The sequence below is a fragment of the Camelus bactrianus genome, chromosome 1 (genome assembly GCF_048773025.1).
Source record: "Camelus bactrianus isolate YW-2024 breed Bactrian camel chromosome 1, ASM4877302v1, whole genome shotgun sequence".
Taxonomy (NCBI): domain Eukaryota; kingdom Metazoa; phylum Chordata; class Mammalia; order Artiodactyla; family Camelidae; genus Camelus; species Camelus bactrianus.
The window spans coordinates 75,146,720-75,163,670 of NC_133539.1; the positions used below are offsets into that span (position 1 = coordinate 75,146,720).

General features: G+C 33.2%; 1 protein-coding gene across 1 annotated transcript in view; it reads right to left on the bottom strand.

The window, feature by feature from the left end:
• Window positions 1-1,794: 1,794 nt before the first annotated feature.
• Window positions 1,795-16,951, bottom strand: part of PIK3CA (phosphatidylinositol-4,5-bisphosphate 3-kinase catalytic subunit alpha) — a 79,666-nt gene continuing 64,509 nt past the window's right edge. The window contains exons 16-21 of the mRNA XM_074367541.1: window positions 16,326-16,447; window positions 15,409-15,487; window positions 11,972-12,142; window positions 11,281-11,398; window positions 11,024-11,175; window positions 1,795-10,223 (exon numbers count right to left, since the gene is read on the bottom strand). Coding sequence (XP_074223642.1) covers window positions 9,953-10,223; window positions 11,024-11,175; window positions 11,281-11,398; window positions 11,972-12,142; window positions 15,409-15,487; window positions 16,326-16,447 — 913 coding nt within the window. The 3' untranslated portion in view covers window positions 1,795-9,952. The remainder of the gene's footprint in view (window positions 10,224-11,023; window positions 11,176-11,280; window positions 11,399-11,971; window positions 12,143-15,408; window positions 15,488-16,325; window positions 16,448-16,951) is intronic.

Sequence of the window (16,951 nt, forward strand, 5' to 3'; positions counted from 1 at the left end):
TAATTTCAGTCTGATGATTTTGGTTTTCTTTTTGGATGCAATAATTTTCAAGGTCTCAAATATTTTTGTAGGCCCTTGAGTGCCTAGTGGATATGGTAATAAAGCTTTTTTAAAAAGAATCACCAGCTGATGGAGCTTCCTTCTCTCCACTGGTTGTGCCTCCCAGGAACCAAAGCCCACGTACGGCCCCCTCTCCATGGGCCTAGAACAAAAGCCTCAATGTGTTATCCTTTAGGGAAAGAGTTTACTACAGATGGTAGAGGCATTAATAGGTGTTGAAGGCACATAAAGAGCTCAGTATATATTTGTTGAACGGACAAATAGATTCATCAAGTTATTATCCAGGAAGAGAGCGAGGCCCTGCATGTAGGGAAGAGCATGGTCCTTATGAAGATGGTCACTGCCTCTTGTACTATGTCTTTATTCTAAGAATTCTGTCCCACATCCCTGTTTAGTGCTCAAAAATGTCCATTTCATTCTTTGCTCTCCTGGCAACCCTTCCCCAGGAGCTATGAAATAGGTTTTATCACCTTCTGAGATGAAAATTCCTAACAGCTTCAGTCTGAAGTGATTTCAGAATTAAAACTTGTTTAAGTGCTTGGTTTCAGAGGCAGTGCCCTCATCTTTCTTCCCCCTCTGTACTCCTAGTGCTTCTACACACCTGAGTGCCACCAAGATAGAAAAGATTTGCTCAACAGTGCTCTGGGCATAAAGGAATTCTTCGATCTCAAAAACGGGACCCCCTTTTCATGCTTCTACAGTCCAGACAGCCAGTCTGAAGATGTTATTCTCATTAAAAAGTATGACCGAATGGTTATCTTCCATTGTTTTGGCCGTCACTGACTCTGGTAGGTGGTGCCCTGATAGTTGGCGTGGTGCGATTAACACAGCACCTGTCCCTACTGTGTGAAAAATACAGCGCTGCAGAGACGAGGTAAGTGGCAAAGTACCTTACATGGCCCGGCACCAGCTCTAACTGTGGGGTGTGGGGAGGAGCAAAGGAAGGAGCAGGCAATCTTAAGATGGTGGCCATATTCAAGTCCTGACCTTCAGATAACCTGCCATTTCTGCTCTTGAGGACCTAATTATGCCTGCTTGCAAACTAACCATGTAGAGGCAAAGTTAAGTATGAATATTTCATGGGCAGAAGAAAATTTGTAGTCTCATTATGCATTCATTCTATTTATTTTATAAATACATAAAAATTCACCATCATTTCTACTCCAAATCTCTCCACATGAGCCAAGGAAGCACTTTTTGTTTCCATGTGGCAAAATGAGCTCAAGGTCTTTGTGCTTCATCTGCTATCAACTCACACTGCAGAACTAGTTATATCTGACTTGTCACTGTGGAAGTAGATGAGGAGGGTTTCTAACCTGGTGAGCGCTGAACGGCCAGTCGAGTTCTATGCAATAGAGTTCACATTAAAACATTTCTCAAAAAATTCTTAGTGAAGAACAGTTCACTACTCACTATAGGAAGATAATAATCTGATAATTTCAGAAAACATGGACCTACTATTTTACTTCACCATGAGAAAAGAGAGAAGCCGCTGCCTGTAAAATTCACTAAGCTTAGCATTATTTGTACTTAACCTTGCCATGGACCATGTAATTTTTCTTTCAGCAATATTTTTTCCAGTTGATTATGCTTTCCGTAAGCTCATTTTGTTGTGTACATGCTGGAGGGAGCAGGAGAGATGGCTAGAAATGTGTTGTGAAGCAGGGAGAAGCTACACTGGATGGAATTTAACATTCATTTCAGATAACCCGCATCACAGAAAAGTCCCACATCGATAGTCAACAACTGTCCGTACTTTAATTAATGAATCAACCACGATTATTAAATAATGAATGTCACAAAACTCTCCCAACAAGTGCTTTCCAGATTAAGCTGAATATACGAGTTGGAAACAGAGTTCATTCTGAAAACCATTGTACCTCAAAGTAGCTTTACAATTTTACTAAGAAATCTTATAGCAAGGGCAACAGAAAGAATGACTTTTGAAGCAACCTTTATATGTAGATGTTATCAAAACAGAAACTTTGACTCTAAGCCAATTTAATGCCTTTTAGCAAATAATTGTAAGTCACACATTATTAAATAAAATGAATAATTAAATAAAGCAATACTGACTTGACCAGCAGTGAACAATTTTGTATTTTCTCTTCTTTCTAGTGAGGAATAGTGGAGAGAACATGTGTCTTAAAGTAGGATTTTTTCGAGATTTTTTAATAATTACAACTTCTCAGATATGTGTCCTTGGGTAATTCAGCTGAATTGTTTGAGCCTCTTTTCTCAACAATAAATAGGGATAAGCTCTTCTTTCACGGGGTTATTTTAAAGGAAGAAACAAGGTAGGATATGTGGAACACCTAGCTTAATTTCTGGTACCTAGTGGAGGTGCATAAAAATGTTAGTAGATGAAAAAAACTTCTGCTAAGTTTTCAATTTTCAGTCAGCCTTCTCCCTCTTCTGGGGATGTACCCTAAAGAAATGAAATCAGTACCTCCAAGAAATACCTGCTTTCCATGTTCACTGCAGCACTATTCACAATAGCCAAGGTATAGAAACAATCTAAGTATCCATCGACAGATGAATAAAGAAATCGTGATTATATATATAAAATGTGTATACATATATGGAATATTTTTCAGCCTTAAAAAAATGAGATCCTGCCATTTGCAACAACATGGATGAACCTGGAGGTCACTGTGCTAAGTAAAATAATCCAGACACAGAAAGGAAAGAGCTGCATTTCACTTATACATGGAATCTAAAAATGTTGAATACATAGCAGAGTGCAGAATGCTAGTTACCTGGGGTGGGGGAGGGGAGCTGGGGAGATGTTGGTTAATGGGTACAGACTTTGTTATAAGATGAATAAATCTTCAGATCTAACGTACAGCATAATGACTATAGTTAATACTGTATTGAATACTGGAAACGTACTAAGAGAATAGATTGTAGGTGCTTGCATCACACACACACACACACACACAAGGTAACTGTGTGAGGAGATTATGTGTTAATTAGCTTGACTGCAGTAAACATTTCACCGTGTGTATGTCTATCAAATCATCATGTTGTAAATCTTAAGTATATACAATTCTTAGTAAAAATAAATTCAGTCAGTCTTGGTACCTTTCATTGGGCGGTGGGGGTAGGAAGCTGCAGGAGAGGATTCCTCTCCACCTTCTCTTGGCTAAATATGATATGCATTTAAGGTCCAGAACATGCTGTTTAAAAGGTTGTAGTAAATTGTTTTGTATGCCAAAGACTTCTCTGTAATAAAATGTATGTATGCATACATATTTTAAATCATTCTGCAAACTGAGATTCTCTAGATTTCTTAAGTGAATGGCACATCTCTATTCCACTTCTAAGTTTGACACCCATCTAACGATATGCAGTTCTTGAGATTTTTCTCCTAACAAATTCCGAACAATTAATTTGAAACCTAAAATGTATGAAAGTGTGAAATCTTAAGTATTTCAGTTACTACAGTTTTCCATTCATATAGTGGCTACTTAGTTCACCTCAGGAAAGAGACATTATGCTTGGAGAACAAAGTCAATTTAGAACAATGTTATCTCAAAGTCACTCAAACCACTTGGCAAATAAACAACATTTTAGCAATTACTTGCTGTTAATTGCTTAGAAGTACTAAGTATCAATGCCCATGTGCATTACTAGTCCAAGAAAAGCCCAGACTTACCTTTTGCAAGGTTTGTGGTAACTGAAAGCAAAACCAGTTTGCTTCTAGTCTAACTTCACTTCTAGGTTATTGTCATCAACTGACTTGGGAAAAAGTCTGTCCACAGACACATTCCTACATGTATGTGTAATGCATTTATTTCTGCTTAAAATACAAGCATTTAGTTCTTCATGCTTAAAGGAAGTTAATATTTAAATAGTATTTTTGTAATATTCATCACTTTACTGGGACAGAAAAATTGGCTTTTATGGCATAATAGTTTGAGATTTTCAATCAGCTATATTTAGTCATTATTGATAAGAACTCAAATTCAGCTAAATTTTGATTAGCGACACTGATTTGCTTCTAAGTATTCAAAATAAATGACAAAATATCATTATCACAGTTTTTTGTTAAAATATATAGTAGACTAAGGATTGTTTGGACACAAATAAAAGTAATTTTTTTTTTTTAATAAACAGTTTGTTGTTACAGACTGCAAAGTTAAAGAAAAGCAGACAGTGACAGTTTCTGATGAGAACAAATAGTAAGTGCAGTCACAGGCCAAATTTCTTGCCAGGAACAGCAAGACTGGGAAGAAGTCTTGAATTTAGTGGCACTGTATCATTCTGTATTCTCAGTACAACACATGCATCTTGCTGTGTCAGATACTTTCAGGGCCATCATTAAAGAACATTTAAAAACATTTTTCTTCTAATCAATGCAGTATACCAAAGGACTCCAACCCACTGAGTGACAAAATATAGAAAAATAGATTTGCTACAAAAAATGGGGCTAAAGAAGGTGGTGGGAGCTCCTTTTTGAAGCTTCCATTTGGTGTGTCAGTAGTCTTCTTTTGGTAGTGCCACATTGCCCAAGATGTTAAACTGTTATGTTCCAAAAGGACATATTCTTTTGGATATTATTCCAACCAAAAAAGTCAGAGGAATGAATCACACTGAAACCATTAATTGCATCTGAAACTTTGGTTCCATAACCAAAAATATTTCTAGGAATCAGATGAAGGTTAAGTTTTCCAACCACTTTTAGGAATATAAATTTAATCTGATAAGGGGCTTTTTCTTATGAAATCAATAATGACATATTTGGAAATACATACTACAATTAAGAAGTTTAGTCTTATTAAAGATATTCTGAGAGAATATAATAAAATAATGAAGGTTTCTGCCTCCTTGCTAGCCTAGAAGCATTAACAAAAGTTAAGAATCACCTAAAAAATATACAAGGCTCTTAGCATAACAACAAAATTATTGTAGTAAGAGATTAAATAATGTTTTAGATAGATTCATAAACTTAACTGGCCTACAAAATGCATTAAAAACTCTTCCCATACTTAACCAACATGAGGACTGGAGTCTATTGTTGGTAGTGAAAATCCGTTACCCAACTAATACATACAGTGGACTGGTTTTACTTTTCCCCTCCCTGCTAAAACTCTTAAATGGAGTTGTGCAAAAATCAAGTCAGAAGATTTTCTTATAGCTCATAACTGTCACTTTTTGCTAACTAGCATGGGTGAAATATGACCATATCTAAGCCAAGCAAAAGGAATGGTGCTGCATTGATAAAAAGTGTAAAACCTTACTCAAATGGAGTACTTGAACGAAATGAGCTTGTTAAAAAACTAACATCCCAACTTGGGAAACTCCTAATCAATTATAAACTCTTCTGAATTTTAGAACCTTGATGTTTATACCTTTTATAAAAGATGCCTCAACGAAGGCTAGCAAGCAATGTGCATACAAATTGAAATGTCTGCAAACACACACACACCAGTTTCACTAACAATAAAGAAAACAAAACTAATTTCAAATGTTGAATTCAATGAACCTCCTGGCACTACTGCCTTTTTCAAGTGGCTGGAGCAATGATTAAATTTTAACCAAAAATTTTTCTTAGTATCTCCAATGCCATTACAAACAAGGCATGCAACTCTTTTACAAATCTAAAATATAGTGCTCTGTAATATCAGAGCCAGAAGTATTGAATTGTGACTCATCTGTTTTTTTTTTTCCTTATTAACCCGAGGTAGAGTTACCAATCTAAATCCAATTTTATCAGGACCATACTTATATTGAGCTAAACGCTATAATCTTTTCAGAAAGTGAAAATAACTTTTAAGAGAAAAAAAAAGGCTTCCCAGGTCATGGCACATAAGATACATTTACAATTTTTAATGTAGTAATTAAAAAATAAAAATGGTTTGCTTTGTATTTTAAAGAACAGCCAGCTGTATTATCCTCTATCACCAAGAATTATCATCTGAGGATGTTGTCAATGCTGAATTGTATAGTTCAGCCTTCACAATCCCCTTGATGAAGAGATAATTCCCTCATGGTATGCACAATATACTCTTACAACTTCTAGCCTTGTCTTAGTGCTTGATCTGAGCAGGAAGAATGTAATTCATTCAAACAACAACTCCCTGTTTTGCCCCCTCCTTCCCACATGCCCCTCTTCTCAAAAACAACTCAAGTATGAAAGTTGTTTTTAAGTAGCAGAAGCACCACAATCTATTTAACACCACATATGGTCTTTACACTGAAATATTTGTGATGTCTTGGACACCAAAATCAATTTTTAAGGTAGATTCTGAGTGTGAGGGTCCAGCCCAGATCTGCAGTTTTTGCGGACACAGAAACAAAAGGAACTTAAAAACATTCAGAAAAAGTGAACTTGCTGGCTTTAAAATAATGCTGGAAATTAAATTTCCTCAAAGAGTTGGGAAGCATAGGCTATTGGTCAGGATATGAATTAAATGGATTTACAAATCATTAAGAAACAAATCCAAGTTTATGTACTGTGAAATTTCTATGGTGTCTTTTAAATAGATAGGCTGCTCATAAATTCTTTTTTTGTAAATGCCAAATCACTCAATTTTTGCTGGAAAAAAGAATACAGATGGACTATGTTTTACCTATGTGAAATCACCAATCTATTTAAAATCTAAGATAATATATACATTCTAACCAAATAATTGATTATTTTCCTGATTAATAAGAACTACACTTTACACAAAATACTTTATCAGCAGCTGTTTTCTTCAAAAAACCAATAGTCATAGTTTCACAGTTGAAAAAGTTACACATTAAAATATTTTACAATTCATTGTATATTCATCAGGTTCCCACTTCCTAAAGGGCTTGTAATATAAAGCAGATTAGAAGGGAAAACCCCAAAGTTGATCACTTTGACACTAAGTTTTACAGAGGACACTAAGAACCACAAAAAGCTTAGGTTCTATTGTAAAACAGCGACCAAATTCCATTCTTTAAAAAAATCCAATTAGAAACATCTTTTAAAAAAACCAAGTTCCACAATATGATTAACAGATTTCAAATTAACAGCAGTCTAAAAATCTTCAAAATGAACGATTATAGCTGAGAATATGATAAAAAGTTAAAACATGATTTGTGAACAGTTGATTATTTCTTGCTAGAATGTGTTTAAATTAGGTTTTATTTTCTTTAAACCTGCTTTTCTTCTTTTCTCCAAAATAGTCATTAAAAGAAATATTGCTTAAGTGATCAAATGAAATTGTTGAGCCAATAGTCAGTTATACCACATTCAATGACAAGGATGGTTGGCTATAGAAACTGACCAATCAGAATTGATCTCCGATACTGAAGTACCTGGAAGTAGCTATATCATCACTGACTGGAAACATCCCAGTCACCCCATGTTGCATTTAACTCACTTTTTGGTTCTTTGCCTTTTAAGTATTACCTGTTCCCTTTTTCTGATTTTTAATGTTGTTTGCATAAACTCTGCTTGTATTTGTTTGAAATGTACTTTGCATTTAGCTAGATCACTTAATCTATATTGTTTATAGAATTTGTTTACATTTCTTCACACAATTAATTTGGTTGTAATAGCTCTTGAAAATAAATGTAAATGATAAAATAAGCTATGCGGCTTGTGTTTTAATGGTGGAGAGGTCCCAGGGGAAGGAGAGTATCTGGACTGATGTGAAAAATGCAAAAATTGTATAAATTTTGTGCAAAGAAGCTCAAAGCTTTTTTGGCACTTGGTAAAACATGATTCTCTGTTAAAACTTCAGTTTCTACCATCAAAATTTCAGATTTGTACCATTTCACTGAGTTTTCCTGTAATTAATCCGACATAGAAAATACTAGGATGCAAGTATGTATTAACTGAATAAATCTAAAAGACACAAAATGTTAATCATGAAGTTTTAATAAGTCATGGTATCTTTTATATCTGCAAAATAATCTATCTGGCTTCCTGCTTAAAACAGAGTTTAAATTCTTCTTAACTATTCCAACACAGTTTAGAAACATAAGTTCCCCTAATCTTCAAATTTTTTTTGTTGGCAATATTATATTATATACATGCTTTAGTGAGGTACCTAAATCTCCAATAATTATGCCCTTTAAGGGTTCTAAAATAGCCAAATATTAAGAGTATTTGTATTAGAGTCCCTGTTCACTATTCAAGACTTCTACTATAGGTAACTGATTTCATAAATGAATTATTTTTTAAGTGATGCTGTATACAATGTGTACTCTTCATAAAGTTGTATTCCAATAACATGCCTAATCTAGAAAACAGTCAGTAAATTATTGCACTTTTTCTGGTGTGGCACCTGGACATTTGCTAAAGCTATTTCCTAGGGCATTAATCATTCATTTCAAATACTGAGTAAAATATCAGGTTCTAGAGTGATGACTAGCCTTAGCCCCTACTTCTTGGGTTAATGTTTTTCAAAATGTTTAAGAATGTATCCTGTGCTCAAATGCAATTTAATAAAGTTGGAGAGTGAGCCCTGACCACTCAGAAATGGGACATGATCTTAAAATGGTTTAAGGTCCTGCTTTTATTATTGAAATATTGAATAAATAGTCTAAAAAGGTAAAAATTTCATGGTTTCTATTCTGCCATGTTACAAAGTATTATTCATGAGTATATCTCAGTAGGGGGGTTAAGAAATCAGGAAGATAGTTTCAATTATGTTAATTTTGGTAACTAATTTCATATGATTGAGGCATTCTCAACTATAAAAGAGGATGGAAGATGGGGGATTCAAGTGAAAATAGAAGGAAATAAAAGGAAAGAGGAGGAACTTTAATCTGTCTTCCTTAAGTAGTTAGATACTAGTCATTGGTATAAATGGGATAGTGCCTGAGCCTCACTCACAGATCAAGAGAAAAGCTGACCATGCTGCTACAAACAATAAAAAATTTGGGGTGCAAAACAATGCATGACTATGGGACAGATCATGTAAATAAAGAATATATATTAATGATAGTTTCTATAATATAAATAGCTTTTAATAAAAAAAATAATCTTTTTAATAACATTAATACTCACTTCTATTTTCTGGAAAACATGCACAAAAATGTATTCAATTCAATTGCAAAAGGAGAAAAAAAATCAGTCTAAGGTGAATACTGTACAATTCTGGAGCAAGAACGATTCCTGCTCATTCTTTCTCTATGATTATTATTTAACTTTGTGGGAGCCCAGAATTTCCCTGGGAAGTAAGAATCGGATTCTTGTAAATACTGTCCAGAAAAAAACCTAAAAACACCACCTTATAACAGGTCTCATTTGTGACTGCTTCCCAAACTTTGCAGATAAGACCCCGAATCATCAAAAGGTTCAATTTATTAAAAAGGAAAAGTCTGGTGAAATCTCAAGAGTCCCTCACACCCCAAGCATTCTTCATCAAACAAGGAGTCAAAAATCCACTTCAAACTATAAATTGAACAGCAATGAAAAAGTAAGAAATTTTCGTTATTTTCCAATCTTAATGTAATTTAACGTCAAACTCCAGTTTACTTGGACCTAATGCAATAATAGACTTTGTTGTGTTCACATTTCAAAACATAGAACATTTGCAAGACAAAAAAAGAACATCATTCTTTTTCCTTCTCCATCATTTCTATATATATTTGGGGGTTTTTTTGTTTTTGTTTTTTAAAAAAAGATACAAACAATCTTTAAAGTTTACCTTTTTGGACTTAAGGCATAACATGAAATTGCGCATAATTCTAAAGCTTAATTTTGAAATGAACTAGTTTAGTGCTATCAAACCCTGTTTGCATTTACATTATTTAAATTATAGAGTATTTTATTTCGGTTCTTGCTGTAAATTCTAATGCTGTTCATGGATTGTGCAATTGCTATGCAATCAGTCTTTGCCTGTTGACAGTCATTAACAGTGCAGTATAGAATCCAGATACTGAGCTTTCAGTTTCTTAAGTTATCATTTCAGTTCAAAGCATGCTGTTTAATTGTGTGGAAGATCCAATCCATTTTTGTTGTCCAGCCACCATGATGTGCATCATTCATTTGTTTCATGAAATATTCCAAAGCCTCTTGCTCAGTTTTATCTAAAGCTAGGGTCTTTCGAATATATGCAATATCATCAAAAGATTGTAGTTCTGGCATTCCAGAGCCAAGCATCATTGAGAAAAGATTTATGAAGAGATTGGCATGCTGCCGAATAGCTAGATAAGCCTTGTAACACATCTCCTGAAACCTACAAGTAACAAGAACAGTTTGGTCAGTATGGAGTAAATCGTGTTACTATCTTCAGGTCTCTGCTCAAATGTCACATCATTAGAGAGGCCTTCTTGGACAAAACTATGAAAAATAGCACTCTTTTCCCTACTCCCTTTATCAGCACTTTCTGCTCACTTTACCCAACACTAAATGTGAACGTGGAACTTTGTTTACTACTCTATCACTAGCACCTAAAATAATGCCTGGCATATTAGGAGTTTAATAAGGATTTATTAAATGTATGAACTGGTCCCATACTAAAACCTCTAGGGTTTAGGCTAGGGCCAGGACTGAGTTACAGATAAAACAGAATTTTTAAAAAGGTTTTTGAAAGTACTTTAAAGTTTAAGACAGACTAATGATATACCATAAGGCAATAAGAAAAATTATGAATAAACGTGGTAATTACAGCTGACTGAATTCCTCAGATTATACAACTAAAAAGTGTCTGAAGCACTGTACGTTATTTGTCAATAAAAAGAAGGTGGAGTCCAATTATTTTTATCAGCAGTAAATAAAAGCTTTTAATGTACTATGAAGTTTAAGGATCACTTTCTTTTTGGATCTTAACTAACTCTATAAATTAAACTGGTTTTTCTTTACATTTCCTTCACAGCATTACACAATAAATAAATAAAAATAAACACATTAAAATATTCAGTTTATGCTACAATGTTAATATAATACCTATTATTTTAAACTACTTGAAGAATACCAATTGTTTTTTGTAGAACAGCAAGAATTCTTTATTTTGTGCTTTTGATTTCTTGAGCTTACCTCTCAAATTCTCTTGTCTTTGTGCATTCCTGGGCTCCTTTACTAATCACTATTAAGAAATCTTGTGTCAAAACAAATGGTACACGCTCTCGTTTATAACCAAATTTTTTCTTCTTGTGATCCAGAAAGTGTCCAAAATCTATATGAAACAACTTTCAAAAAAAAAAAAAAAAAAAGAATGTTATAATTTGACAAATGCAAAAATGTCCTGTTAGTAAATTTAAAAGTGTCAAACATTTAAAAAGAGGAACTAATACTTGTCCATCATCTTTAACCATGATGTTACTATTGTGACGATCTCCAATCCCCAAAATGAAAGTAGCAACACAATATCCAGCACACGAACGTGTAAAAAGATCAATGGCTGCATCATATCTACAAAAAAGAAATGAAACACCTATGAGTTAGCAAAGAAGTATAGAGTGATCCAGTCCAAACTGGGAAAAGATGGTCAGTCTTTATTACAGTCTGTACTAATACAATGAAACAATCTCTGACATTAGTGGAAGGAAGCAATTATGTTCAAAGATCTGAGGAATTTTGAGATTTTGATGTTTTCAAGGATTTCTAAGAAAATTTCTAGATATTCTCTGACCAAATCATAATTCTTATTATAGTGAAAAAATACTTATGTCATCAAAATAAATTTTTTCTAATCATTTTAACAATGAATTAGAAGTAAAATTTTTAATTTTTATTTAATGTTAATTTAAAAAAAAGAATAAGCAATAAGAAACACATTTGAGACACTTAAGTTGAATGTACAGGATTTTACCGAATTAGAAGCAATTCTGATCATTTAAACACAATGACCTCAAATATTTCAAAGGTTGAACTTAATTTTCTTCCAAAGTAAATATAATTTTTTTTTCTGGTCTAAGTCAACCATTAGAAGACTTAGCTATCAAAACTTAGATTAACATAGAGAGAAAAGAATAATAAACTCACATTTCTCCCTTGTTCTTGTCTTTGAGCCACTGATGTAGTGTGTGGCTGTTGAACTGCAGTGCACCTTTCAGGCCGCCTTTGCACTGAATTTGCATAATAGTGTGAGAATTTCTCACCACCTCAATAAGTCCCACACAGTCACCAATTGACAGACAACCATAAGGTAACATTCTGAAAAAGGATCAAGACATTTGCAATTAAATGATGGGATTTTAAAATCGCAAATATTTTATCTTTTTTTTAAAGTGAAGATCTAATTGGCTTTATTAGGAGATTCACGAATCGAGCAGCATCCCATCTAGCAACTAGAAGGGTGCTCTCTAAAACAGCTAATATTTTAATAGGCTAATACAAAAATATTCTTTTGCCTATTATGTATGACCTTTACTCCTTTAACCTGATTTTAATTTTCTTTTAGTAAGGACACTGTTTCCCATTTTTTCAAATTCCTTTAATGTCTGGTTTAATAGTACTGAGCTGGCTTCTTATACATGCTTCTGTATTCAGTCTAATGTGATGTTTTAACTGAAGCATGTGAAGAAAATCTGGCCCTGCACAGATATCTAGTTGGAAAACGAGTACTGTAATAACCTTTTCAGATAATTGTAGATACTTTTCTTTGATGCTATTCTAAAACTTGACAAGAGATAGTTTCTCAAGTTGCAACATGGAATGTGAAACCGTATCAGTAAACTTTTCATACTCTATTACATTATGCCCCATTTGTCTATCTTGCCTCTGAATGGAACCTTTACCCGTATATGACTTTATAATATCCTGCACTGGTCATTTGGAAGATATTAGTTCACCGAGCTATGGAGATCTTCCAAATATTGATATTTTTCATTATACCAAGTAAAAACAAAATCACAATTGTTAACATTATCAATGACCTCACCAGAAAAGTCTTTAATCTGGAGGAAGCTCACAGCAGTGGATACAAGTTTTTAAAAATTCTAATTTTTGCTTGAAAGCTTAAATTTGATCATTGACAACAAATACTGTCAGTTGTTCTTGAAGAGAGAGGCTCATATGTTCATTTTCAAGAAAATGTCTGTTAAGTACCCATGTCTGAATGACAGTTTGTCTAATAGTTATTCTTGAGGTAAAAATGTTCCATGGTAAAAGCAGCTAGTTCAGCTCACAACTCAAGTAACCTACCAATGCTTTTTCCTTGATACGACTCTACTTTGGTATGCAGAAGTGCTTTATGGGTTCTTGCCATTCATCACACAGAATATGAAAAAGGAATAACACAAAATATGTCATAAAGGGTGTTAATTTAAAGAAACAATGAAAAAAAGCACCTAACATTCCAATTGGCACTTAAGTACTGAAGTATGTTTTTTCTTGCTCTGTTGTTTTCATAAGCTACTGTTCATACTTTCCATGTTTCCTTTACTTTTAAAATTCCTAACAGAATAATGGTCTACACTTATTTTCATTTTCTCACTTAATTCCTTGTAGCCTAATTTCTATGCCTACCACTCTGCTGACTCAACTCTTCTTAAAGCTAATCATGAATCATCAAATCCAAGGGCTTTTCCACAGTCCTTATGCTCTTAAACTCCTGCAGTACCTAATACTGTAAACTGTTTGTGAATCTCTCCCCTTTTGAGTTTTGTGAATCACTTACTCTGGTCTTCCTACCCTTTTGACCATTTTTCTTATGGAATCTTTTCTTCTATCCTAGTAAATACAGGAATTTCTTAAGGTTGTACTCCTGATCATTCTCTCTTATTTTAATTCTATTAATGTTGAACATGTTTATGGTTTAAAGAGTCACATAGTCCTATAAGGCTTATTACTAAAAAAAAAAAAAGAAACAAAAAACCTAAGCAGAGTTATAATAGACCTGAATCTAAGCTTTGTGAAGTATAACTAAAAATGCTATGATTTTACTTAAATTCACTTCTTGTTTAAATTTAAATTTTAAATAAGATTTTAACTTAAATTTACTTAAAAGAAAAATATTTAGAAAATATTTTAAGATGTGACAACTTCCCAAAGATCCAACTTACCTTCCAATGACCTAGCTTAACTTTAAATGCACTTTTGCACAGCCACTAATTTACAATTAAATACTGTAATTACCAGAATTACATAGTTCAATCCTTTTCTCTACTCTGCCTAGTTCTGCATTTTCTTTGTACTCTGCTCTCCTAGGGGTGGTAGTAGTAATGGCACGTGGCTCTTTCATGACACATGAAATTATGCCAAAAAAGGAACTTGGTTCGTATAACACTAATTGCTTTTGGAAAGCAGCAGGGATTACACAAAGAATCAGGAGTTAAGAATCTGAAACTGATGACTTAATTTTGTCCCTTCGCAGGTTACTTGAGATGTCCATTTTTCTTCTTTGCAATAAAAGGATTCTAATCTTTGTCACCAACACATTTTTGTATATTAGCTACTCAATCTATAAAGAGGCATACAAATAAACTCCAACAAACTCTGCTGCAGCTGGAGTTGACTCCTATTGTTTACCTACAGACAAAAGTACTTTTGGAGAGGCTGGCCTTTGCCTGAATGACTCTGGATTTGCAAAGAGACAGATAAGAAAATGAAAAGTTATTAGAAGCAAAAATGACTAAGAGAAGATGAAGCATGGGAGAAAATTTGGAGACAATACTGGTAACTGGGAGGGTTGCGCAGAAACCAAGAGAATGACAAAAACTTTAAGATTAGTTGCTTTCATAAATTTTGCTGAAAAACTGATTTAAGATTAGACAGTTTATAAAGTTTTAGAATTAAAAAATTTATATTATAGAAGAAACTTTCTTTGAAACTCTTAACTTTTGAATTAAAAAAAGGGTCTTCTGTGTATCGTGTCTCCTATGCTCTATTCCAAAATACAGTTGGCCCTTCATAATGGTGGATTCTACATACTTGGATTCAACCAACTGCAGATGGAAAATATTTGGGGAAAAAATTTCAGAAAGTTCCAAAAAAGCAAAACTTGAATTTGCTGCATACTGCCAACTATTTACATAGCCTTTACATTGTACTAGGTATTATGAGTAATCCAGAGATGACTTATAATCTACAGGAGGATATGCATAGCTTATATCCAAATACTATGCCATTTTATATAAGGGAGTTGAGCATCCATGGATTTTGGTATCCACAGGGGTCTTGGAATCAATCCCTGGCAGATACCAAGGGAAGACTGTTAGTGACACTTGGAGGCAATTGCAGAGTCTTTATCAGGTTATTAGAGACAGTTCTTCTTAACTAGCTGAATCTCATTAGCTAATCTAAGCCAATGAAGAAGAGAATAAATGAAAGTGCCATAGTGTAATCAACTAGTGTTAGTTACTACTCTATACATTCCTTTATAGACATTATGACTCTATATGCTTTATAATTAATATTTACTAATCATTTACATTTTCAGGATAACTTTCAACATACATGTTGCCTTACTGGTTACCTACCGAAGATCAAGACCTTGATTTTGCCAGATATTTTCCATAATGCGAATAATCTGAAGTGTTAACATATCTTGCCGTAAATCTGAAATTCAAATAATATGTATACACCATTAAATGTCACAAATGCAAATTTTAGTATCATATCATCACACTGTTTTCATATGAAAAATACAGAGCTGTATTTGCTCTTCAAAATAATCTATAAGGAAGCAATAATCTGATTCTTTAACCCATTTCTAAAGTATCTATATAATCTGTATAACAATGTCAGATAAACTGGCAGGTATTTCACAAAAAATGAATTAAAATATTTAAACTACTTATTTTTCAGAGTCCTTAAATTTGAACATGTTTATATTAAAATATTTGGATTAACAGAATTCAGTGCTCAAAGGTCACTTCCCAATGGAAACCCATCAATGATACATATTTTTTTTTAGTATATAAAAATGTATTCTCCCACAGTCTGTACTCCAAGTAAATTAAGACCTTCTTTTATGATTTCATAGCAGACTACACTTTTCTTTTGTACCAGGGCTATAATTTTGTTTTTGTAATTATTTATTTAATGTCTCTCTTTTACCTGCTAGACTGTAAGCTCTTAGAAGGCAGGGATTCTGTTTTGTGTTATGTTTAGAATCTTAGGACCTAGCACATCAAATATTTATGGAATGAATGGATACTCATATAGCTAGACAAATGACAAAAACTGATTTCAGACCTTCTGTTTCTAAACCTAGTACTTCTTTTCAATAATTATACATACATATTCTAAAGGTTAAGACATCTGCTTAATATTAGATATTTTCTCACATGCATATTCCCTAAATGGCTTTCAACAGTCTTCATGGTTCATAAATACCCTGTGTACAAAGATAGCTAAATTCATGTATCATAAGTTCATTAATACTCTTCCTTACCATCCCCATTTTTAAAGATGATCTCATTGTTCTGAAAGAGTAATTCTGACATGATGTCTGGGTTCTCCCAATTCAACCAGAGTGGCCTTTTTGCAGAGGACATAATTCGACACTCTTCAAGCCTTTAAAACAGTTGAAAACTTTACTAGGAACTTTAGCTTTGTTATTCTTTATAGTCTCAAATTTATTTTAAAATACATATATAGTATAGCTTTTTGAAATTTATAAAAATTTTAAACTTTCTCCTCAATTTTACTTCTAAATTCATTTCTGAGTACAAAAAAATACAAATTAACTTTAAAAATTTCATATATAATGGAATATGAATTTTCCATAAATACAGGGACATATAATTAGTTTTACAGATATTACAATCTACTTCTTATCCTATGATATCAGAAATTCTGGCCATAGAAACTTTTAAATTCTATTTTTAAAGTAGTAAAAACTCATTCTGAATAAGTACAGCTCTGAACTTGAGAAATTTTTACTACTCTTATTTTGCAGGGTAGGAAATGGGAGAGAGTAGCACATATTATTGAACACAATTATAAAGGGCATTTTGACTTCTTTCAAGATTTTCTCCAGAGAAAGTACTTGTTTAAATGTATTAATAAAACCTCCAA